The 25,835-nt window shown below is 37.5% G+C and overlaps 2 protein-coding genes across 2 annotated transcripts; both read right to left on the bottom strand.

Moving 5' to 3' along the window:
• Positions 1-1,881: 1,881 nt before the first annotated feature.
• lgalsla (lectin, galactoside-binding-like a) lies at positions 1,882-12,589 on the bottom strand. The gene is made up of 6 exons (XM_084714651.1): positions 12,442-12,589; positions 9,078-9,122; positions 5,301-5,384; positions 4,138-4,226; positions 2,829-3,012; positions 1,882-2,301 (listed from the first exon to the last, which is right to left on the bottom strand). The coding sequence occupies exons 2-6, from the start codon at positions 9,114-9,116 to the stop codon at positions 2,158-2,160; spliced, it is 540 nt and encodes a 179-aa protein (XP_084570777.1). The 5' UTR covers positions 9,117-9,122; positions 12,442-12,589; the 3' UTR covers positions 1,882-2,157.
• Positions 12,590-16,750: 4,161 nt separating this feature from the next.
• Positions 16,751-25,149, bottom strand: LOC146329388 (equilibrative nucleoside transporter 2-like). The gene is made up of 12 exons (XM_084714650.1): positions 24,858-25,149; positions 24,537-24,618; positions 23,303-23,460; positions 23,048-23,187; positions 22,726-22,860; positions 22,174-22,271; positions 20,978-21,053; positions 19,505-19,614; positions 18,703-18,811; positions 17,745-17,830; positions 17,470-17,663; positions 16,751-17,199 (listed from the first exon to the last, which is right to left on the bottom strand). Exons 1-12 carry the CDS (start codon positions 24,893-24,895, stop codon positions 17,088-17,090), a joined length of 1,338 nt encoding a protein of 445 aa, XP_084570776.1. The 5' UTR covers positions 24,896-25,149; the 3' UTR covers positions 16,751-17,087.
• Between the last annotated feature and the right edge of the window lie 686 nt (positions 25,150-25,835).

Raw genomic sequence — 25,835 nt, forward strand, 5'->3', positions numbered from 1 at the left:
ATATAAATTATAAATTTCATATGGTAATGTTGATTTTCTTGTGATTCTACATTTTCACTTCTCATGACAAATGATGAAATGGACAAAATATGGTCATTAATCACTTTATTTTGAAAAGTCTAACAAAAAAGAAATTTACAGCTCACAGATAAGATGTGGCATTAAAAAATGTCACACAATGAATATAAAAAGAAGAGACTTAGTTCAAACAGAAGGATTTATTTATCATATAGAGATTCATGTTCATATACTTTTAATTATGGACGGCTGAAGCTCGACATCATACTTTGCGGTTTGAGGTAGTCATCACGTTACACATTTTTGTGACACTGTAGAAGTGATACGACAGAGAAACAGACACCAGAGAATAAAAAAACTGTCAGCAGTAGTTTTCTTATTTCACTCAGTGAATGTGGACATTTTGAAAAACATTTTATTTGTTTCTGAATCTGTCAGCAGGCCATCAGGGTCAGAGAAGGTTTAATAATATATTAATTCCACTACAGGAGAGACGTCATGTTCTCTGCAGTCAGTGGAAAAGATATGTGCATTTATCTGTATTGACATCAGTGACCGACCAAAAAGGAGTTGGAAAATACTGGCAAAAATCTAATATCATACATCCCTAATTTACAGTACAGTGACAGTATTTACACAACAATAAGAGCCTGTTTTTAGGACATTCTGGGAACAATCTCCAAATGAATGAAACAAACTGGAACACGTGCCAGAATGTGACAGCTGATCGATCACTTTGTTCAATGAAAATGTCACTATAATCTGCTAAACGCCAAAAATGTGAGAATATAGAAAGTTCTTTCATAGAATGAAGGAAAAGTTAAAAAGTCAAAACACAACAGATTTACCAAAGTCACAAACACACAGTGAAGTTTTAATTACAGTGAAATCAAGTGTGATTTAATTTCTAATTAGTGCTTCTTTAATCATTTAATCATTAGCAGGCAGCAGTGTTGATAAGTAATTCCTGAGTGATTTCAGCTCAGCTTCACACACATAAAAATATAAAAGAAATAAGAAAAATATCAATATCAAGTAACCTTGTCAATATAAAGTCTAAAACTGTGGAGAGAAAATGTGTTTCATGATGCAGAAATAAAACGTGTGTGATGATTGTGAGTAATTTGTGGTCTAAACTGCATCGTCACATCCACAATTAAAAACCCACCAGTTCAAACAAATGACTTACACATTTGTAAATCTGGTTTTCATTTGTACATCATGAAACACAGATTTGTACAGAAGCCCTGAGAGGCAAATGTGAAAAAAAAAGGCGATCCGTTTGAGAACAAATGAACAAATGGGAGAAAAAAAGTTTTGGCAAGTTTTTTTTTTTTTTTTTTTTTTTTTTTTTGCTTGTTTATTTGCTTTATTTGTTTGTTTGTATTTTTGGCATGAGTGTTTGTTATAATACTAATTTTGGCCACAAGAGGCCGAAATGCACCACTACCCAATGTTCTGAACAGGAGTAAAAGTATTCATGTTTTCTCCCAGGTGAGTTTTAATTTCTCCATGCACACGTCACACAACAAATATATTGTGTGTTAGCAAATTATGTAACATCACTCACTGAACATTTTACATTTAAAATGAATAGAAGACCTTCAGAATGGATTCAAAACTGATAGTTTTTGAAGAGAATGACTGAACGTTAACCAGGATTTGCAACTGACCCTTCGCTAAGCCCCGCCCTCCTTAGTTACTGTTGCTATGCCTGCTAAACTTTCCATTCTCATACTGCATTTATACAGTTTACAGTGATAATGGTGATAGTTGAAACACAACGTCTGTGAATCCTCACAGAAGTAAACAAAAGCAGATTCTTATTTCTAGCTGACGACGGTGGATTTTGTCGGCTAAAATAATGATTCACGCACCAAACTTTTTCCCCACTGATTTAAAAAAAAAATAAGGAACTTAGATTATCCTGGCAAAACCTTTTTTCATCTGTTATTAAGTCAGAAAACCATTTAGATCAGAAATAGAAAGCTCAGGACCTCTCAGGGCTTCCGTATGGACCTATTTGTCTCCAGTATTAAACACGTAGGACGAAAATGTCCAGAGTGAACACAGACGAGCTGAGTCCTGGCAGTTTGTGTCCAAACAGTTCAACAGTTCAACAGTAACTTCAGTCCTACTTCAGGCCAGTTTGGTGATGGTGATGCTGCCTTTGATCCATAACGTGTCGACGTCTCTGAGGGACGTCACTCTGTGGTAAAAGTCAAACAGCTGCTGTCCGTCCACAAACATGCGAAGCCGACTCTGCTCACAGTGAATCTCAATCTGAGAGGGGAGACGAGATTTCATTTGACATGTTGGACATTTTAAAGTGAAACCTGACAAACGTTTACAGCAGAGTGTGAGTCTAAACAAAGGGTCCCCGGAAAAAAACAAAATGCCTCCATGCTGCTCGTCTGATGTAATCCAAGTCTCCTAAAGTCCCAGCATGCCGTTTGCACACCGTCACACCGCCACACACACTCAGACAGTGTGCATGTGGCTCCAAGCTAAAGATCTACAGTGAAGATTCAGGTTTTACTCAAAAGCCAAATATATATATTTTATTATATTCATTTTGTTTTACTCAATAAATATGTTAATTTTTAATATAAATCCAGTTTTACTTTATCATAAAATTTTGGTTTTACTCTACAAATTTGTCTATTTTATTATATAAATTCAGTTTTACTCCATAAATTTATATCATATTTTTTTAAATAAATTTGGTTTTACTCGATAAATTTGTAATATTCCCAGCTGTTGAGGACTGCAGTACAGGTTCAGGGTTGGATGTTGCCAGATGTTGGTACCTTGAACGGCTGTTCTCTGATGAAGGGGAAGAAGGGGACGGCTCTGTCCACGTCCCCCCAGGATCCAGACACGCAGGCTCTACGCAGGACCTGTCGGTCCCTGAATCGAACACAGAGCTCCAGGGCCACATCAGGCGGAGGCTCCCCAGATGTTCCACAACCACACGTCAGGGCGACGTAGAACCTAACAGAAGAACGAAGGAACCAGCTGTAAATAACACGATTCAGACGATCCAGTAATTTAAAGAGCACAAATTCTCAGCAGCGTCCAAATGATCGAGGTGATAGAAGTACTCAGGTCTTTTACTCAAGTAAAAGTAGTAATACCTTGGAGTAAAAATACTCCTACAAGTACTCAACTTACAAGCAGTCCTGAATTCAAACTTATGAAAACTCAGCACCAAGTTCTCATCATGCAGAACGGCCCATTTCAGAATAAAATACCAGAACAGAATTCCTTTGGGTGTTGCAACCGTTTCTCCTGGACTCCCTCCTGACTTTTGAGACTTTTACCCTTCTACCCCGACCCTCTCCATCACTTTCACCCCCAGCCTGCCCTGATCCCCCTCGATGTTCTGGCCCCACCACCTAAAAACATCCTTTGTAAAGAGCACAATGGTGAATTCAGAAGGGATGTGACAAAAGGTGGATGGCTCATATCCGAAAACACACTCAAATTATAGTCCTGTAATTAGAGTGCAGATCCCCGGCAGACGATAGAGGGTGAAGCACCTGCTGCAATGCCACCACAACTGCCAGATGCAACCAGTTCTGCTAAACTCTTGGCTGTCGCAGACGACTCACAGCCCGTCACATGGGGCCAACGGCCAACCAACATGGCCACCAGCAGAGTATGCATTTAACCTTAAAATGAAATGAAATTAAAAAACACAGATATAAACAGTTTAAATGCAATGGCCGCCCCCCTGAACATTTTTGGGACGAGTTTGGAGGGGATATGAGGGATGTGGACAGGTGGAGAGGTGGGACACACCAACACACAAACGGCTCTCCAGTTTGATCGTCTGTTTTTGGGAATAGCAAAAAGGGAACCACAACTAAATCTTGTTAAGTAAACGTGTTGTAACTTAATAAATCTACCGAAAGAAGGATAAAGTGACATGAAAAGAGTCAAGTAAAGAACAAGTTACTCAAATTTGAACCATAAGTAGGTTACAGTACATGACATGCCACCACCTGAAGGAAGTGATGTGATAAAAAATGATGAAAATGGAGGAACAACTGAAACAAAAGTCTCATATTGATCCTGATTGAGGGACGATGGATTAATACATGAAAGTGTTTGTACCTGTCAGGACGAGAGTCCACGACACCGAACACCACGATCTTCTTCCCCGGACGCAACCCACCTGTGATGTGACCTCTGAAAGGAACTGCCTGTACTCACACACACACACACACACACACACACACACACACACACACACACACACACACACTCACACACACACACACACATACACACACACACACACACACACACACACGCACACACACACACACACACACACACACACACACACACACACAATGCTTGTGAGTTAAAAACACAAAAAGTGAAATTTTTTGATTTTTGATTTTGAAAAAAGAGTCACAATATTACAGGATGAAGTTGTGATATTTTTAAAAGCAAAATTATCTGTCATGATTAGATTTGGCAAATAAGATGACAATTTTTCTTGTAAAATCACAACTTTAGTTTAAAATATCAAAACTTTTTTCATAACATTAAAAACATATTCTTAAAATTTATTTTCTAAAATTTACCCATTATTAGGTTTTGTAACTTTGTTCTCATAACATGGACTACAACATTTTATTCTAAAAGTATAACTTGTTTTATTCTCATAATTACTTTATTCTCTTAAACTTTAAATGTTTTCTTAAATTCTCCAGTGTTTTTATGTTGTTGTTTTTACATCAGTAACTGTGGCCTCAATATCCAATGTAGTTAGTCTGTTTTTATCTTGTTGCTTCAATTTATCAAAATGCAAATTATCAAAGTTTTTTTCTCAGTGGAGCTCACTTGTATGATATTATGTCTTATTCGAATATTTCACATTGTTTATTTTAAGGGTTGTAGCGATGTACCTGTTTTTGGGTAAATTAATGAGGTATAAAATTTGTAATCACACCATCTACATTTGTTTATCTACAGGATTGAATTAAAATATATATATATATTTGTTCAAATGGGAGTAAAGCTTTCTTTTCTTTTCTTTTATTTCCAAAAGGAAGTTTTTTTACACATATGGTTTTAAGTTTTAAGTTTGAACATCTCATTCTGTTGCAGCCTTATTCATAATTTATTTATTACACTGAATATAACTATCAATAATATATATTTTATTACTGTAAAGGTTCAGGACTTTGTTGTTTATTGAATGTTTATTTCTTCCACTCATCACAGAGTTTGTGTTTGTCTTTGTGTGATTTCAGAGTCCATCTTACCAGTTTCCTCTCAGCATCTCTGTCAGCAGAGCGAACACTCGCTTTATTTTCATCAGTCGCACTTTTCTGTGGAAAAACCCATTTCTGAAAGAAAAAAAACCCAAAAACAGGAAACCATTTGAACTTCACTGCTGATCTCAGCAGGATTCATCCTCTGCAGGACGATGAACATCCGCAGCTCATATGATGAAACTCTGAGCAGCAGCAGTGTGAAGAGAAAACTGACTGGAGTGACTCACATCACTGAGAACTCTGCCTGCAAACACTTTTACTGATCATGTTTTCTTGTGATAACGAGTTAATTTATCTCGTTATCTCAAGAAAACTAAAGGCTGATTTCTTGAGATAACGAGATAATTTATCGTGAGAAAACTGCTTTTGTTTTCTAAAGATCACAGGATATTTACTTGATTATTTATTTGATCCCACCTGATTTCAGCCTTCAGTATCGTTACCGCCAGGCAGAATTCACTGCCGAACAAAAATCCACTGCCTAAATGTTCTGATGCGCTGATCAATGATTGGTCCTCCTTGTTTAGACATTCTCATCTTAAATCAGTTGCCATCTGTTCCACCGAGGGCTGCAACTAATAATTATTTTCATGGTGGATTGTTTTCTTGATTAATCAGTTAACAGTTGTTTGTTTTTAGAATTTCAGAAAATCAGTGTTTCCCTAAATCTAAGATGACGTTTTTCACTCACAACTCAAAGATACTCAGTTTACTGTCAGAGGGAAGTAAAGAAACCAGAAAATATCCACATTTAAGAAGCTGAAATCAGAGAATTTAGAAAAACTACCTCTACAATAATTACTATTACTAAACTACCTATTACAATAATTTGAGTATTTGTAATTAGTTACTTCCACCCCTGGCACTGATCAGTAGTACTGCATCATATCATGTCATTTATGAGGAATGTAGTGAGTCTCAAACAATAGTTGGCTAAAAAGTATAATATTTCCCTCCGAGATGTAGTGGAGTGGAAATATAAAGAAACATAGAATGGAAAAAACTCAAGTACATTCTCAAGTAAAATTATAAGTGCAATACTTGAGTAAAAGTACTTAGTTACATTCTACCACTGCTGCCAACTTGTCTATCAAAAATGTTAGGAGTTAAAGTATCTGTAATCTGAAGAACTCAGTAATAACCACAGAATAACAGAGTAAAATAAACTGAAATAAAGACAGTTTGAAGTTTGTGGTAAAAATTAAATCTCTGTGGTTTATTGGCTGTTACAGACTCGTGCTGACAGGCAGTCAGAGCACACACTTTAACAGCGTGACGTCACACGCCGTGTGACCAGCACGTGCTGCGTCAAATCTGAGAGACAGCGGAAGTTAAATGAGTTCAGGTTTGCCTTCAAAATAAAAGCAGCTGACAGTTACCATGCTATCAGGCTTTAAGATTTGTAGAGGAAGATAAAAAGTTAGCTTAAAATAAATGCTCATAAAAAGTTTTAAAATGACAAAAAAAAGCATCAAGCTAGATACATAAACAATCCATAATTTCTTTTATTACTTTTTTCCTGTGAGGTTTTCTCTGGGTGTAAATATACTGCCAGGATTTTTCTGTTGTGAGTACTTCCTCTGATACAACTGCACCTCCGTAAAACATTTTGTTTAATACAATTTTCTTGATATTTTTTCCTCATGTGCACAAATGACATTTCCTGTAATTTACATGTTGTTTCAGTCTATTTTTCTGCTGAAGAAACGCCAAACCCTTCAGTTTGAATCTTTGTTTAGCCAAAAAAAAAAAAAAAAAAAAAAAAAAACTGACAATTTTAGTAAAAATTGCTCAAAATGATTTTCAGATTGAATCTCAAAAAACTCAAATATATACCCTCCTGTGCAGCTGTGCTTCTCTGTAACTGCACTTTGTAATTTCCCTCTCAAGTTTTTAAGCACACAAATTCCCAGAGACAACAACTTCAGTGTCGTCCAGTGGTGGAAGTACTCTGATCTTTCAGGGCTCAGCTGGGGACATTTGCAACAGGGGACGGTTGCAACAAGTCTTCCAATCAGAACTTATGGCACTCATACTGCAAAGGCTGTAATATTATTGTATAAGTAAATAATATTATTGCATAATGGTGCATATTATCAGAATGCTATGCTCACTGAGATAGAAAAAAAACAAAAAAAACAAAAGTTAATTAGTAGAATATGTACTTTTAACATGTTGCCACAGTCCCCGATCAAGATCTGTCTCTAGAGTTTGAACCTCTTCCATTTAAACACAAATCGTGATCGATATGTCATATGTAGCCTCATCATCTTTAAATGGTGCGGATAATTAGTAGACAGATTGGATATGTAAAGATTTGGTTGGTCTGGTCCAAATAGTCTGTGAGTAACTGAAGTGCAGAAAGTGCTGCAACTGTCCCCAGTCTCCCCTATTTAAGTAAAAGTAGTAATAAATCAGTACAGAAATACTCAAGTATCTACATGTATATAACAAGTAAAAGTCCTGACCAGTATGTAGAATTTAGTGGCATCTAGTGGTGAGGTTGTTTGTTTTTTTGTTCTGTTTATGTATTTGTCATCTGACTTGATTTACATGTGTTGTTATTCTGACCTGATTGGTTTAGTTTTCTTCATGTCTGATCTGTTAACACTGAGGAAGAAACATATTGCACATGTATAAAATAGAGTCTGTACTTCAGGGACATGTTGCACGAGTTTATATAAATGGTGTGTATTTCACTGACATATTGCACATATTAATATTTGGCACTTTAGATGCACTATATATGTATATCCCACATTCCCAGTTATTCTATTTTATCTTACTTATTTTGGAGTCTATCTTTATTCTATTTCTTGCTGCATTTCCCCCTGGCCTGCTACGTTTTTGTGCTGCCGTGTCAAAATAATTTTTCCCCCATGGCAGCTCAATAAAAGGGATAGTTCACCCAAAAATAAAAATTCAGTCATTATCTCATGCTGACTGAAAGTCGGGTTTAGTTTTTTAGTCCACAAAACACTGCTGGAGTGTCACAGGAAAACGCCGTCGCAAACTGGTGACCTGAATTTTCCTTTTTGGGTGAACTATCCCTTTAAGCAGGATTTAAGATCAGAACTGCAGCTGGCAACCAGGAGGAAATCAAGATGCTTTGGCTGCACAAAGCTCTGAAGTTGTCCATGTCTAATAAATACAGTCAATGCTTACGACTCATAAACTGACACAAACTCATTTTGCAAATATTTGCCACTGATTTGAACGTGAAAGTGAAACAAAACAAAAACAAAAACAGTTTTTCTGGCTGGAACAGAAATTGTAAAGGAGCTGTAGCGTCATTACCTTAATGACTGATGACATATCGTGGTTGTTTTATGATAAATTACATTAAATATTACCATTACAAAATTATTAATATGAAAATATACTTCAAGTAAAAGTATTTTATTTTTTTTAATGCTGCAGCTGGTAAATATGGAACTAATTTTAATGCCAGTAAAGCTGATTCTGGTTCTGAAAATGTTGCACAGATTAGTGCAGCTTTTATTTTGTTAACTCTAACTGGAAGTCGTTTCATTCAGTGAGTTTGACACCAGTTGCGACATTCTTCCAAAGTTGAAACTAAACTTTCCAGTCTAGAAATTCACCTGAGAAATAACACAAAGAATCAGGAAAGTCCGTCTTGGATGTGTGTGTCAGACTGATCTGGTTCCTTCTCTGCTGCGGTTGTGGTTTGGTGTTTATAATGTCTGACCGGCTGCCTGCCTGCCCGCCTGCCTGCCTGCCTGTCGCTCAGGTGTGTAAACTCACCTTCCTGCCCGCCGCTGTCACTCTGTGTGTTTCAGCCATGTTGATCTAAAGGAAACAAACAGCAGAGAAATGAGCTCGCAGGGCTGGTTTGTCCGCCTCCTGTCGACTGAGTCAATGCTGACGTAAAAGCTTCAACCTGCTCCACACACACTCACACACACACACACACACACACTGCTCTGATAATCAGCTGGCCCTGCATGCCTTTCTCTCTCAGGTCAATAACAAGTGAGCTTATTGTGAGGCTGTGACTGCAGCCAAAAACCCCAACAGAACAAAAAGTACTTAAAAACCTTTTATTTATTCCCCAAAAACAAGTTTCTCAGACTCACAACTTCACTAACGGCTAAAATTCAAATGATGAACAGAGAATCCATAAATTTACATGTGATAACAGAGAGCAGAGTTCACACAGCCTGTCAGAGTGTGAAACAACCAGTTTACTGAGGTTGTGTCTTTCCTCTTCACTTTTATTTTAACGCATGCAGCCTTTAGCTCGTACAAGACAAACTGCATTCTGACATATTTTGTAGTTTTGGCCTTTTCACAGTCCTGTCATAAGACACAGAGTACTGTATGACAGCAACAAAACAAAGAATCCCTTTGTCTAAAAGTTACCAAATGATCAAAGAGAGATTGTTTTCAGCCGCCACACTAATCCCATGGCTGCAGGGTCGAAGAAGGTCAAACACTTGTAGTATGTAGTATAACTTTATTGGTCGAACAGTAAAGTTGTTCTGTGTACAGTAGTACATTACTAATCTGCTGCTAAAATAAAACCTACTCCAAAAAAGTTGTGATGTTGTGTAAAAAGTAAATAAGAACAGAATGCAATGATTTGCACACAATTTTCGACTCATATTCAGATGAATACAGTACAAAGACAAGATATTTAATGTTCAAACTGTAAACTTTATTGTTCTTTGTAAATATCAATTCGTTCTGAGTTTGATGCCTGCAGCAGGTTTCGAAAAAGTTGGGACAGGAGCGACAGAAGACTGAAAGAAGTTGAGGAATGATGGAATGAGGTGAATTAGTGATAGGTAACGTATCATGATCGGGTATTAAAGGGCCGTCCTCGAAAGCATGGATGTGGTTCACCACTTTATGAAAAACTGCAAACAGTCCAACAGTTTAAGAACAAAGTTTCTCTGCAGGAATTTAGAGATTTCACAATCTACAATCCATAATATCATTCAAAGATTCAGAGAATCCAGAGAAATCTCTGCACGTAAGGCTGAACCCCAAGACTGAACGTCTGTGACCTTTGACCCCTCAGGCAGCACTGCATGAAAAACTGCATTTCAAAATCCTCATCATTGTATAAAGGATACTATATGGACTCAGGATCACTTTGGAAAACCGCTGTCAGTAAACACAGTTTGTCTCTGCATCTACAAATGTAAGTTCAGACTCTGCCATGCAAAGAGAAAGACAGACATCAACAACATCCAGAAACTCTGCAGACTTCTCTGGACCCGAGCTCATCTGAGACGGACGGACGCAAAGTGGAAAAGTGTCCTGTGGTCTGACGAGTCCACATTTCAGACTGTTTTCACAAACTTCAGTGTGTTAGTGCCCATGGCATCATGGGTAACTGTCACGTCTGTGAAGGCCCCATTAATGCAGAAAGGTTCATACAGGTTTTGAAGCGACATGCTGCCATCCAGACGTCTTTTTCAGAGACGTCCCTGATTATTTCAGAGAGAAGATGCAGAGACACATTGTGGACGTGTTCCAACAGTGTGTCTTCGTACTAAAAGAGTTCAGGTCCTAGACTGAGCTGCCTGCAGTCCAGACCTGTCTCCCATCCCAACAGAGACTGTGGACTGTTGAGCAGCTGAAGTCGTATATCAAGAAAGAATGAGAAAGAACTGACCTTTAAAACTTCAACAGTTAGTGTCTCAGTTCACAAACACTGACTGAGTGTTAGAAGAAAAGATGATGGATCACAGAGAGAAACATGATCCTGAACCAACTTTTCTGAGGAGTTTTTCAATATTTAACGCCTGCATGGATCATAAATTCATAGTAGAAAGAGTCATCATTGACATTGTTTGTAATTCAAGGTGTCATGACACTCGTTTTGCAGAAGACTCTTTTATAAAGACGGCTTATGGAGAGAAAAATGTTTTTTGGGCAGCAGGGGAATTTTTAACTGCAATACTGCAAGTGGCCACTGGGAAAAAATGGCATCAAGGTGGAGCAGCAATGCTGCATGTAGCTCTATTATACATCTAAGCTCTTTCTTTATGTTGTTAGCATGTTAGCTTGTAACTGACAGAGTGTGACAGAGCTAATGCTAACTCTCGCTCTCTGTACTGACATTTCCGGTCTGTGCTGGAGGTTTTTTGGAGATCTTTTCCTGCATAAAACGATTGTTATGTGAATTTGTTATATATCAAATCTAGCTTGCTCGGGTACATTTGAATCTCAGATTTTAGGGAATCGTGCAGACATCTCCCCACTTCTGTTGAGGGATGTGAAAAGATACAAGCATACTTGCCATCCTGACTCCTGTTTTTTGTTTCCCTCCCCGTGTTTTCTCCTGGGATCACATTTTTCCAGAATTTCTACCAATTTTCACAACTTTTTTTTTCATTATCACAATGAGTTTCTGACAATCTGCCGTTTTCACCAGGAAAACAACACAGCAACACCAACTTCCTCACTAACTTTCTAACTTCTTAAGGAAAGTTTTAAAGGAAAGGAACATGCATTTTTGTAAAATCTGTTGCGTCAGTTTCCTTTTAGGGACAAGTTCACACTGGAGGGACAAAATATTCTGTATTTCTTTCTTGAGAATTAAAATTCATGTTCAAATGTATTATTTTGCTATTTCCATTCTTTAAAACTCACTGGAATCCAGCAAACAAAGTCTCTGAAACTCAAATTTCTCAAACTCAAAAGACAGTGTGGCATTTTAGGGGACATAAACAAAAGAAAAACACATTTTTTTGAGTGGAATGGATCTTTAAAAACAGCTCACAAATTAAAGGCTCTGTAATTCCCTACAAACAGCTGCCCTGAAATAGAGTTGGGGACTATTTTTAGCAGCGGATTAATCCACATTTGGTGCTCTAGTGAGTATTAGGGGAAGGAAGACGGTGTGTGTGGGACTGAGTCAAAGTAAACTACAGATATGTCGGGCTTTGATACACACAGTACTTGGAAAAATACTATAATAATATAGAAAATCACCAGACTTCTTCTTTAAGATGTGTTTGAGGACAGTTATGTAAGTCTCAGCAGTCAGAGATACAGTAATATAGTAATTATAAGTATTACAGTTTATGCATGCAGAAGAGTTTGACAAAAAATGTCATTTTACGTGTCCAGAAATCAAGAACAGAATCAAACTCACCTCACAGATCTGCAGCCGAGATACGGAGCTTCACCAGGATCTCTCTGTGGTTCTGCTCTCTCATGTTTAATGTGATTTTACCAAACACTGAATAACCTCATTGTTTTGTCCCAACTTTCCTTTTCATTTTCCATGAAGGGAGTCAAAGAATGGGAGGAAGCAGGAGGGGGGGAAGTGAGGTCGAAGGAAAGGGCCGAGGGGGAGGAAGAGGAAACACGGTCAGCAGCGGCAGCAGTGTGTGCAGTCAGTGAGGAGTGTTAATGTGTTTCTACCTGCTGTGCAGCACAGACAGCACATCATTAATGTCATTAAACCATCTGTCAGTCTGCAGAGAAGCTTTTCATTATAAACCTCTGACAGGAGCTCAATCTGCTGTCAGTCACTGATTTAAACCACAGTGAATCAGAGAATACAGGCTTAAATGTTACGTTTTTATTTCAGGGTCAGAAGTATATTTGCTGAAGTCATTTTTTTTACTTTCCTGTGTACAAATTAATTTATTAGGACTTCATCCATTCTTGAAAACTGAGAGAAATCATGCCCTACTGAAATAAACTTTAAAAATTAATGAACAACAACAGTCCAATTCCATTTTTTAGAGGGAGAAAGTTTGTTCTTTAAGGGTTTTAATAAATTGCAAAATGACTCCTGCACACTATCTAATTTGTGTTACATTATTTCAGCACCAAAATGTTGCAAATAAATTATATATTGCTAAGTCAGACAGTGTGTGTTTGTGGTTTACTCTCCTCTCTCCAACACTCCTGTCCTATCTAACAGATGTGCAAAATGTTTCCTTTGTTCTGGGATTTTAATAAATGAAATATCTGTATTTCATTTTATCTTATTATGATTGAATTTATTTTCGCCTTGCTTTTATTTTCTTTTATTTCTGAACTTGCTTTGTGCCAGAAAACACCTTTGTCTCAGGCAGGAATTCACAATTACAAACAATTTAAATTCTAAAATCTAAAAATGAAAACTACCTCCTGATAATAGAGCTGTAAAAATGTGCTGTTATAATCATCTTTCTTTTAAAATCAATTTTTTAATGAAAATGTTTAAAAGCTGGGTTCCAGATTCCCGTGAACTCGGTCAGATGTTTAAAAAAAAACATTAATTAAACAAATTTAATCATAAAAGGGTCAGCTATACCTCAAGGACCCCTGTCTCACATCCCGGTTTATATTATTATTATTATTATTATTATTATTATTATTAGAGCAGAGGGAGACGCTTCATTCAGAGTCAGAAAACGGAATGAATTATTATCAAATATTTGCAATGAGAAAATGTATCAGTTTTTTTCATTTTAAGCATTTTAATATTATTTCAAGTTAAGTTTTACAAATGGAATCAAACACAAACCTGTTTAAAGTTGTTCAGAGTGTCTTAATGTTAATCAAAATACACATTTTTAAACCATAATTCTTATTTAGATTTGATTTAGAAGGACTACAGAGCTGAATTGTTATTATTATTATTATTGTTACTGCAGCTGATAATAAATGTCTCATTCAACTTGACGTCTAGCTTGATTTAATTCATATTCTTGTGAACGACGGCACATCCTTCTCTCATTATTTTATCCTCTTCATTTAAAACACTGTAATGAACTAATTTTATTTATTGTGATCTTATGATTTTATGATTCTTATCAAGATGACTGAGTCAAATTTCCTTCACAAAGTGTTGTTTGTATTGTTATACCTGTTCTGAACTTATTAAATGTTGCTCCTGATAAATACCCCCTCACTATAATAATTATCATAAAAAGTAAAAAAAAAAATAAATAAATAAAACACACACTTTTTTTTTTAACAAATAAAAACTGAATTAAAACCAGCAAACACTCTGGAAACTAACTGAATAAAAAAAATTAAACATACAAAAATATAGACCTTACATAACATCCTTGTACGTGAAAATAAACTGATGTTATTACACAGCTGAGGTTTACTGAGAAAACACACAACAGTTCAATTCAGGGCATTTCATTATTAAATAAAAAACATAAACAAAACATAAATAAGGAATAAGGTGAAAATAAAATATGTATAAAAAGTATTTAAAAGTCTTAAAGAATCTCTGAAGAGCAAACACAACACAGTAGAACACAAAACACACAAAGCACAGATAAAAAAAACAGGACAGCACATGAAAAAATAAAATACAAACTGAAAAAAACAAAAAAACAAATATGCACAATGAAAAATATGAACAGTAAAAATCGTGAATCATCCCTTTATATCTGGAAGCCTCTTAGTGGTCAACAGATTTATCTGTAGACAATGAGAAAAATGTGTCGCTGTGATGTCACCACTGTATGTTTGAACACAGCATTAAAGGAGAAATGTTGATTCTGACTGCATCAATTACTCCTTTAATTTACTAAAATATGCAAAACTGTAGTACTATGACTACTGATAATAATAATCATAATACTAATAATAATACTGATGTTCAAAAATATTGTGGCAGAAGCTGTAAAGAGTAATAAATTTGGAAATGTTTAGAAGGAGAGGACTTTCAAAATGGTCTTCAGAATAAAACTAGAAATTACAAATAAAAAGTTTTAACCTGAGTTCATCATTTTTCATCACTTAATAAAAGTGGAGATGTTCCCAGGACTAATTTCCCAGCCGAGTAAACAACATTTAAACTTAGACTAGTCCACTAGGGCTTGTCACACTGAACCATCTGTGAAGCCATCCGTAGAAACAGTTTGGAAAAGGGCAGGCACTTTCAAGACCTGGCAGGCGATCGGATGAACGATCCGTCATGTCTAACACAGACCGACTTTAACCACTGAACCGAAGAGTGAGAACAACTTTTCCATCTATAAAAGCCTTCGGTGTCGTTCTTTGTTCTTCTTTCAATCAAGAACTTCAGTCCAGTTCTGATATAACTGATGCTAACACAGTGTCTATGCTAACTTCTTTGGGAGCTGCCGTTGTTTGTTCGAGATGAGTCACATGGACACTTCTCTCTGTTGGTGCACCTAAAACCACGTCCATGGCGGACAGTAGTCCCTCTGAGGACACCGAGTGTCTCGCACCACCTCTGGTGTGGACACAAACGGACATTTAGGAGCCTGGCAAGATGGATGCTCCTGTGATTTCACAAATCCAGCTGCCTCGCAAGGTTAACAAATTTCATTTTCATGTTTCAAAATGTGTCACATGTACAACCTGTAGAATCAACACAAAACAGTCACTCAAACAGTCCCCACACAAAAAACTTCAATGTCAATACAACCCAACCAACCCTTTTTAAAATGAAGCGTTTCGTCAGCGACCTTACAGCATGTTGTCGTCTGTTAGCTCACTGCTGCATCTTATTTATATAATTTAATATTAGGGCTGTCAAAGCCATTAACGCAAATTTCTTTTAAAGCAACTATTTTTTTTTTTAAGCGTGATTAATGCACATTCTGTTATATTGGCCTGAACAATAGTTTGAATCAGCTGCTGGTAACGAAGCGGCTCGCTGTCGTGATGAAGCGAGATTCTGTCACCTGAAAATGTAAACAGGTAACTGGCTCAGTGCAAAGAAACAGAAGTAAAGGAGGAGGGAGATGAGAGAGAGAGAGAGAGAGAGAGAGAGAGAGAGAGAGAGAGAGAGAGAGAGAGAGAGAGAGAGCGTGGGAATATGGACAGATGTGTCGACTTGATATAAAAACTTCTTATGATCATGAATTATTAACAGTAATAAATCAATAAATTCATACAAACAGCGACCTTTCCCTAAACTGCTGCTGGTTCTGTGGTGTTTGAATTTTAAAGCTGAAGCCTGCAGTTCCATAGAAACGTCAACTGACTTTTCTGTTAAAGTTTTCGGTGTGTTTTGGCCTTAATCTTAAATTGAGCAGATCAATATGCTCATCTGAGCCTGATGGACTGAAGGGTTTGTCGTCTTTTTATTTAAACATATTTTTTTATGCTAAACGCAGTGCGTTTGAGGGTTTCTGGACAATATTTGTCATTGTTTCTGGTTAATGGACTTTATTTAATAAAGTTACATTTGCGTAAAACATATAAACACTTTATCCCTTTAAGGCACATTTTTAACAAATAAAAAATGTTCAATTAATTTGCAATTAATCGCAATGAAATATTTTAGTTGATTGGCAGCACTAATAATTATATATTATTTATATTCATATAATATTTCTAGTGCCGACTTTTGAGGGTGGCAACATTTAACTGACTAGTCATCTAATCATACACATCCCTAAATAAAAGTACAGATTAAAAAATTGAAAATGTCATTTTTACCTTTAATAATCCCTGATTAGTTTACGTAATAACTGTCACTTTGACTGAACAGTACGCACAGATTTCCTTACAGCGTATATGTTTTTAGACTAAATGATTTTTGAAGGGCTCTGTGATGGTTCCAAAGTGAACGTTTGCAAAGATGCAGATGTCTTTAGACTTACATGTTAATAATAGAGTACTGAAGGCCTTCGCTGTTCTGGATGTGCTGATACAAAGTGCTTTTACTCAGAGTCGCTGTATTCATTCTTTTTTTCTCAACAGGATGAAACCTTTTTTATCACACGTGGTGCTTCGCCTCGTTTCAGGCCGACTGGACTTCCTGCCGAGGATCATTTCAGTCTCACACGTTCTACTGTTCCGGGACGTCTAAACCAGTTTCCCCAGCAGGAAGGAGAACGACGCTCCCAGAGCCAGACCCAGAACGAGGAAGAAGGTCATCAGAGAGCCGGCTGTCTCACAGTCCTTAAACCGCACCAACCTGACGGACAGAAACACACAGAAACATCCGACCACATCATCATCACAAAAAACACTCCGCAGTGACTGAGTCAGCATCACAGAACATTTGGTTCCCACTAGAACCACAACTAACAAGTAAAAAACACAAGAAGAAAAGTCTGTAACCTCTAAAAACTTTTCTAAGTTTGTCCCGAGGCTGCTCTGATAGAATTAATCAGGAATCGATTCATTAGTTTTGGAGTTCATTTGTTATTAAAGTTGTGTGATATGACATAAAAAAAAGACTCACTGTGGAGCGTAGGCCATGCAGAGGCTCGCCAAGTACCCGTTGGAAAAGGAGAACAGGGCCATGATGATGACGAAGGCGAAGTCGTGGCTGAAGAAGACGTATTGGGACTTCTCGACGTTGCACAGCATGAGCAGAGGGATGAAGACCAGACGAGACAAGACGGCGACAGGAAACAGAACGCTCTGCTTCGAAGGCTGCGTGAAGAAACAGGCTTATTTAGGAATGATATCATATATGACGAGTAAAGAAATCCTCAGAGCAGGCGGCAGACTCACCCACTGGACGAGAGACGGGGCGCCACGGCCGGCCAAGTCCATGGTGTTGAAAACGATGAAGCAGCAAACGCAGGTGAAGACTTTTTCTATAAGAAGAAGAAGAAGAGAGCAGGGTTTAATGGTGGAGAGAGGGTTGAAAATACTCTGAACAGACAATATAAAGCCACGTTTCCACTGCAGGAACTAAGAACCTTTGGAGGAATGTGTTTCCACTGTAGGGACCAGGATCTCAATTCAGTTCTGGGAACATTTTTTTTTTCTTTTCCTTGTCTTTTTTTTTTTTTTGGACTTTCTTCTTGGACTTTGCTCGCATTTTTGGATTGGTTTGTCTTGGAACTACCACCTGATCCCGATCTGTGCCTTCTTTACCCTTTGTTCAGACTGCAAACATCACATGAGCGTCACGCTCACATGACGACCTCGACACCGATGCTGTGTCTCAGTTCTGATTCCTCCGTTGGTTCACTGTCATTTAGCTCACTTTGCTCACTATGCACTAACTTGGGTAGTGGCGTGAATTTCGACAGGGTCTGTTCTGTCTCAGCTTCTTCTTCTTCTTCTTCGTGGGCAAACTGAAGCTGGGCGGAGCTTTAAGGCCACGCGCCAAAACATCTACTAGCTTGTTCATTCATTCGTTTCACTTTAGTCAACATGAAAATCCTTTGAAATGAATTTGCTTTTGTTTGCCCTCTGTGTAAATAAAATTTAAATATACGCCATACTCTCCATCAATGGTGGGTTGGCCCTCTCTCACACAATTACTCTGTTGATCATTGGTTGGTCATTGATCATTTTCTTGATCAATTGATTCATTTTTTGGTCCAGAAAATGGTGAAAAATGTCGATCAGTGTTTCCCAAAGTGTTCAAGTCTGCATTTTGTGTTTCTCCTGGTTGCCCTGTTTGATAGTAGGGTAGATAGCATAATTGAATAGTTTGATAGATAGAATAACGTCTCACTCCAGCTGGCGTTGTCCTCGTAGACGGTCTGCACTCGGACTGTGATCACAGGAAACACGGACAGGGTGACGGCAAACACACACGTCACACACGCAGCCATCAGCCAGATCTGCAGGACACACAGGAAGATTCATCATTACTGACACACTCATGTGCTCTTTTTGTTTCCGTTACCGTTACATGTTTTCGTCATACATTAGTCGTAGTGCATTGGACACAAACTCAGGAACTCTTCTGTCACTTTGGTCTTTTGTAACTAACGCCACAGAGTTTGTCAAATAACTGATAACACAAACGTCACTTGATAACCTGCTAATCTGCTCTCTTGCACTGTGTTTGCTGATGGAGAAAAACTGTTGAACAAGCTTTTCTTTTCTGCACAGAGAATATCAGTGAATTACAACATGCAACCCTGCAGAAACATATAATACATGTTTTAAAAATAGAACTGTGTTTTTATTTCATTTGTTTTCAACTGAAGGGCAGTTTAATTTGGTGTGAAATAAGAAAAAAATTAAATAAAAAAAAAAACACTGATATCTGAAATACAGAAAAATGCTAAAAAAAAAACCTTTTGTCTTGCACACAGTTCAAAACCTAAAGACTCTTTATTTTCTGTCAAAACAACAAAGAAAAGCAGCAAATCTTCACATTTAGGAAGCAGGAAGCAGCAAATGTTTGATATTTTGCTTGAAAAATGACTGAAACTGAGTAAAGGTTTCAGCTCTATAAAAGACCATCGGTGGATCCACAGAAAACCATCATGATCGTTTATCTTTAGAACAGGTGAGAAGTGTTTCACCTTTTTGAAGACAGCCAGGACGGAGGAACGTTCCTGATTCTTCTCTGACTCAACGATGATCATCCCGTTTCCCTCAAGCGCTTTTTCGTTGTTGTTCAAAACTTTTTTCTCTTTAAAAGGAAAGAAATGAACATTTATTAGTGATTTAATGAGTTAATAACATGATCAGTGACGTTCTACACATGAATAAATTAAAGCAGGTTCCCCCTCAAGAGTGAGCTCCTGAGAACCATTCCTGTCTGGGAGGGAACTTCTCAAGAGTAAGGGTTTGTCAGGGTTCCTTTTGTCAAGTGTTCTTTGAACCATATTATAAAAACAGACCACCAACAAGGAACCAGCCTTGTTCTGGTTCAACCCTGATACTGACCCGTTCGGAGGATTTCCACCAAAAATACATTTTTGGGCCAGAACAGTTGAACAGTTGGTTCCCAGCTAGAACCAACAAAAAAAAAAAAAAAGTGGGAACCAAAGTGGGTGTGTCACGTTGTGCAGGTTGTGCAGCGCCCTCTGTTGGTGACCTCGTAGAGTACAATGGTTCCACTCAAAACTGGTGGAAATGAAGGGTGGTCCACCAGAAACATCAAGGTTCCATGAATATTAAATGGAACCAGGCCTTTAATGTTTTATAAATAAAACCTTTGGAATATAAAAAGGTTCTCTATAGACTATAACAATATAAAATGTAATAATATAAAAGGCTATCAGTAGAACCCACTGCATGGATTATTGTTAGCACCCTTAGAAAGATGTTCTGGATAGAAAAAAAAGGTTCTCCATAGAACCTCCCCATGTATGTTTTAAATAAAACCCTTGTTATATAAAAGAGTTCTCAGTAGAACCCCCTTTGTGTATTCTACATAAAGTCCTTGATATATAATGAGGTTCTCAGTAGATCCACTAGGTGGCTTCTAGATAAACCTCTTAGAATATCCCTGGGTGGATTCTTGTTTGCTCTCTTAGGAAGCAGAAAGGTTCTGGATAGAACCCCCAGAGAGGGTTCTGGATGGAACCAGTACACCACAGAATGGTTCTCTATAGAACCTTTCACAGGGAGTTCTGGATGAAAGCTTTCACAGATGGTTCTAGGTATAATCCTTAACGTTGGGTTCTAGGTAGAACTCTCTGAAAGGGCTCCAAGTGGAACCTTAATAAAAGGTTCTACCGGGAACTAAAAAGAGTTCTCGTGATCAGACCTGTGAAAGCGTGATCAGCTGATCTCTCACTGACTCTAACTGAGTGTTCTATGTCCCAGATTTTAACCACAGCGTTCTCACGTTCTAAAAATCTGTTTTTACAACATGAGTTGAGTTTCAGAACTCAAGTGTTTCCTTCTAGACACGACCGTGAGAACACAGGAAGGACTGATGAAGAGCCGGTGGGAACCGACCCTGAACCTCAGATCAGCTGACCCACTGACAGAACATTAAGAACATCAGCACGCTGTGGGATGAATGAGACTTTGTAAGAACCGACCTGTGCTGCCGATGAGGTCCTGCGACATCTCCACGTCGCCGCACGGCGTTCTGTTCAGGTAAAAATCAGCAAATTTCTGCAGAGGAGAGTCGACGCCGTCAGAAAACAGGGTTCCTACAACTTTTCTAAAGTCAAAGTCAAGCAAGAAATTCAGCTTATTTCATTTCTGTAACTCAGACTGTGGCGCTTCTTTGTGCCACAACAGTTTTCCTAAAATTATAAGAAAAAAAATCTTACAGTATCACAATACGTTGAATTATAACCGTATCAAATTCAATTAACCAGAAAATAACTCCTGATCATTTATCATGTACAGAAGATGAGAAAAGCCTTGCTTGCAATTATTTTTTTAAAAAAATGCTGTTATTTCGAGATGACAGGCAAAAACCTCCAAAAACCAAAGACTGATTTCTCAAGATAACAAGATAATTTATTACAGGAAAAACAGCCGGTTGTTTTCTCGATGTGTTGATTATCTCATCATCTTGAGATAACAAAGTTCATTTTCTCGAGATTAGGATATAATTAACTTGTGATCTTGAGGTAATTTAAGAAAAATAACGGTAAGCACAGCCGGTCTCGGCCTCCGTAGTTATTCATATTAAATTTAGTCTAATCGTGAATGGATTATTAAGTATCAGAAAAAAAGGTCAAAGTTTCCTGATTTAAGTTTCTCAGATGTGAATATTTCCTGGTTTCTTTCCTCTTCTCTGACAGTAAACTGAATATCTCTGAGCTGTGGACAAAACAAGACATTTGGGGACGTCATTCTAGGCTTTGCTAAACACTGATCAACATTTTCTGACATTTTATGAACCAAACAACTGATCGATCAATATAGAAAATGAACTGATTCATTGACAATAAAAAATAATTATTAGTTGCAGCTAATTGAATTTGTGCCTCACTTTTTTTTTAACTTAAATCTTGATCTCAAGTAAAATTTAAAAAAAATCATATTCCTTCAGTTTATTCCTTAAACTGTATTTATACAATAGTTAATTTAAAGTAGTTTTGTTTAATGAAACAATTAACATTTTACTCTAACAATAATATATTTAACACTACAGAAGCTGACATTAAGACTAAAGGAAAACATAAATGACTGAAAACAACGTAAATAACTCATTTCAGGACAACAAATGAAAGATCATTATCATTATCATTGTTGTTGTTGTTGTTGTTTGTATCCTCACCAGCTGTGGCAGCAGCAGGTAGCACATCAGAGTTCCCAGAGTGGCCACACACGGAGTGATGAAGTATCCCAACGCAGCTGAGCTTTGATCAGGGTTACCTGCAGAACAAAAAAAACACTTCAGCTTGTTTAGATCTGGTCTCTACACATCAAGCAGGCACCATTATTATTCATCCATCTGATCTTGAGCCAAAAACTCTGGGCAGGTGATTTTTTTTTCTTTTTCTTTGTTTAAATTATTTTAGAGTTTGTTGTTGTAATACTTATTTCTGCCACAAGGGGCTGAAATGAGCGCACTGCATGTTCTAAACAGGTCTAACATTTTTGTGAGTTTTAACAGAACCCTTTCATAGATCATAAACTGTCACAAAAATGCATGCGCAGCTTTTCAATGACGTCAGCCTCCTGTGGTCAAAATGAGTATTACAACAACAAACACTTCAAAAAATCTTCTGACAAAAAAAAATAATAATCTGTGAAAACTTGAAAAAAGTTTTGCAGGTGTTTTTTTTTTTTTTTTTTGATTTTTCCCGTATGTTTGGTCGTTACTCACTCAGGATGGAGAAGAGCATCGCGAGAGCGGCGAAGATCCCGGCCAGACCCTGACCGCTCATGAACAGGGTGCTGTAACGTGAAGGAAACAGACTGACCACACCGAACAGACTGCCCTGCAGCACGGCACTGAACGCTGCGCGCACACACACACACACACACACACACACACACACACACACACACACACACACACACACACACACACACACGCACACACACACACACACACACACACACACACACACACAATTTAAACATTAGAATGACGGTGGATAAAAAACAAACAAATGTGAATAATGTGATAACGTGTGTAAACTCACTGTTGATGAACCAGATGGTCGCCATGGTGACGGAGAAGAAGGTGTCCGGCTGCATGGGGACCTGGACCAGAGCGGCCGTGAGGGAGAAGAGGATGAGGATGGCGACGAGGCTGAAGGCCACACGGAAACGCTCCCTCACCCTGCAGAGACAAAACAACATCATCATCATCATCATCATCATCATCATCATCATCCTCATGTAAATAAAGCCTCAGTTTACGGCAGGCACAGCGTGCTGCAGGGACATTAACCCACCACTGATACAGGAAAGAGTTGAGCAGCGTGAACAGCAGCAGAGGCAGCTGGGAAAGCAAGGCCATCCAGCTGTCATAGTTGTAGTCTTTAGTCGTCCCTGCTGACGTGTCGTTACCGTGTGCCGTGACGTTGGGAACGGTGAGGCGCTCGTTGAAATACTAAAGAAGGAAATAATGACTCTTAGTGACGTTACAGAGAAACTTTTAGAGAGTTCAGATTTATTGAAGTGGGGTTATAAAGAGGTCCACACTGTAAAAAAAGAAAATACTCAAAGTTTAAATTTACTACGTCTGATTTATAATCTTGAGTTTAGATAATTTACTTAAACGTAATAAGTAAACTTTTAATTTCACTTCAATGAATTTCCTCAATATTTTTCTTGAATACAACATTTGGAGTTTCTAAAATTCAAAGCTTTAAGTTGATCTAAAAGAAAAGTAAATTATCTCAACAAAAGATCAGTAGTTGGCAAAACTTTTTCAAAACTTAAGAATTTGAACTGGGCTCAAAACTCAAAAAATCTATTGCATTGTGTTGCCTTGAAACTTTGAGTTTTCTCATAATTGGAGAAGCAGCAGGAGTACCAGAAACATTAACAGAACCCTAAAAATCAATATCATTAGAAGTCTACACCATCTTTAAAATATTTTCCTGGCTTTTCCTTGGCATCAGACAACCTTTCCTTGATGGGAAACTGAAGTTAAAACACTCTCTTCAAAGTCACCAAACTCCATTGGCAAAAATAGAAATTTTACATCACAGAACAGAGGAGTTGTTGGTCTACAGCTGCCTCGATCTCTTAGTTTGTTTGTGTTACTGTGTGACTCTGGTGTTTTAAAGACTTAGTTCGGACTCACCAAAGTCACAAAATAACACAAACGAACTGACCGATTGAGGCAACAACTCCTGTGATCTGTGAGAAAAAATCACTGATTTCACCAAAGGAGTTTGGCTGCTTTGGAGGGAGTGATATTTGGCTTATATAATGGTTTCCTGTCAGATACTTAAACTAATTATGATTTTTAAGTGTCTGAAATACACTTTGCTGTAGACTCTGTCTGCAGCAGTGCATTGTTTAGTTTCCTACACCAGAACTCCTGCTGCTTCTCTAAACTCGAGGCGTGTCGACCTCCATCTACTGCAGGTAAAACACAGACTGTGACCTCATACAGACACACTTCAAAGGATAAACATTTTCTCTCTGTCATCATGAATTAGAAGATGAAGGTGAAACCTGAGACGCCGTCATGAAGAAGTTCCAGGGCAGCAGGGTTCCCAGACCGAGCACGAAGATGATGAGTCCTACGGCCTGACCGCTGTGGAAACAAACAAACAATAAACACTTTATTTATCTATTTATTTATTTTTATCCCTGCTGTTCAGCTCTTGTTCTCATGAAAAAATTCTCTTTGTGCTTGGTGATCTACAATTTTGTCTGTGTTCCATTTTTGCATTTTGTCAATAAATTATCGATCAAAAACAAACAAAAAATAAGCAGCATTAAAGACGATACATCGATACATTTCTTATACAGAAACCAAACATACGAACTCACCGGTCGACAGGTGGGTTCTCTTTCCTCTTGTTCTCCATCCTGCTGCTTCTGTCGAGTTTCTGCACGAAAGTCAAGAGAACGTCGGTAACACTTAATTTGAAGGGATGTTCATAAGACAATCATTACACTGTCATATCCATGTCATGACACCTGTCGTGAACATGAATGAGTCTTTATGAATGTTATTGATTGTTGTAATTAAGTGCGAGTCGTCCAGTTATGTTTGAAATTTCTTTATGACAACTTGACATTATCAGACTTAAAGAAACTGTTGAGCTTCTTGTTTTGACGTGACATTAGACTGTCATATGTGGTCGGTGTTGACACTGGCTGTCATGAAACCATCATAAGAGTGTCATGAATATTAATGATAGATTTTGGACTTGTCATAAAGATGTCAGTACATGTTATTACACTGTCAAAACAGGTTAATGGTTTTTTTTTCACTTGCCTGGTGGGGGAAGTGGGTCAGAAATCTACTTGCCCAAAATTAATCGATAACTAAACAATTCTGATAATCAATTAATCGGTTTGAGTAATTTTTAAAGAAAAAAGTAAATTTTTTTCTTCTTAAATGTGAATATTTTCTGGTTTGTTTACTCCTCTGTGACAGTAAAGTGAATATTTGTGGGGTTGTGGGCAAAACAAGACATTTGAGGACGTCACGTTGGGAAACACTGAGCAATATTTTTCACAATTTCCTGTCATTTTATATGCAAACAACTATTGATTAATAGACTAAATAATCGACTGATTAATCGACTACAAAGTGAGTCTTATTTATTAGCAGTTATCAAATAACAAAGACTAAAATTGATTGTCATGTTTAATCTAGTGCTGCTAAAGATCATTTTCAATATCGATTCATCTGCCAATTATGTTCCAGATCATAATAAAATATTAATCAATCATTTGGTCTGGAAAACATCAGAGAAAAATGTCCTCAGTTTTTCAAAGTACAGAGTGGAGCCTTTATAT

Source organism: Lutjanus erythropterus, chromosome 3 (genome assembly GCF_056507025.1).
Source record: "Lutjanus erythropterus isolate fLutEry1 chromosome 3, fLutEry1.hap2, whole genome shotgun sequence".
Lineage (NCBI taxonomy): Eukaryota > Metazoa > Chordata > Actinopteri > Lutjaniformes > Lutjanidae > Lutjanus > Lutjanus erythropterus.

What these genes read in the sequence shown, in the direction of transcription:
- lgalsla (XM_084714651.1), bottom strand. Translation starts at nt 9,116, where the DNA reads ATGGCTGAAACACACAGAGTGACAGCGGCGGGCAGGAAG. An exon ending in TGACAGCGGCGGGCAGGAAG is followed by an intron (nt 5,385 to 9,077) that starts GTGAGTTTACAC and finishes TTTTTCTTTCAG; the next exon opens with AAATGGGTTTTTCCACAGAA. An exon ending in TCAGAGAACAGCCGTTCAAG is followed by an intron (nt 2,302 to 2,828) that starts GTACCAACATCT and finishes CTCCCCTCTCAG; the next exon opens with ATTGAGATTCACTGTGAGCA.
- LOC146329388 (XM_084714650.1), bottom strand. Translation starts at nt 24,895, where the DNA reads ATGGAGAACAAGAGGAAAGAGAACCCACCTGTCGACCG. An exon ending in GAGAACCCACCTGTCGACCG is followed by an intron (nt 24,619 to 24,857) that starts GTGAGTTCGTAT and finishes TTGTTTCCACAG; the next exon opens with CGGTCAGGCCGTAGGACTCA. An exon ending in TCCTGGCTGTCTTCAAAAAG is followed by an intron (nt 18,812 to 19,504) that starts GTGAAACACTTC and finishes TGTGTCCTGCAG; the next exon opens with ATCTGGCTGATGGCTGCGTG.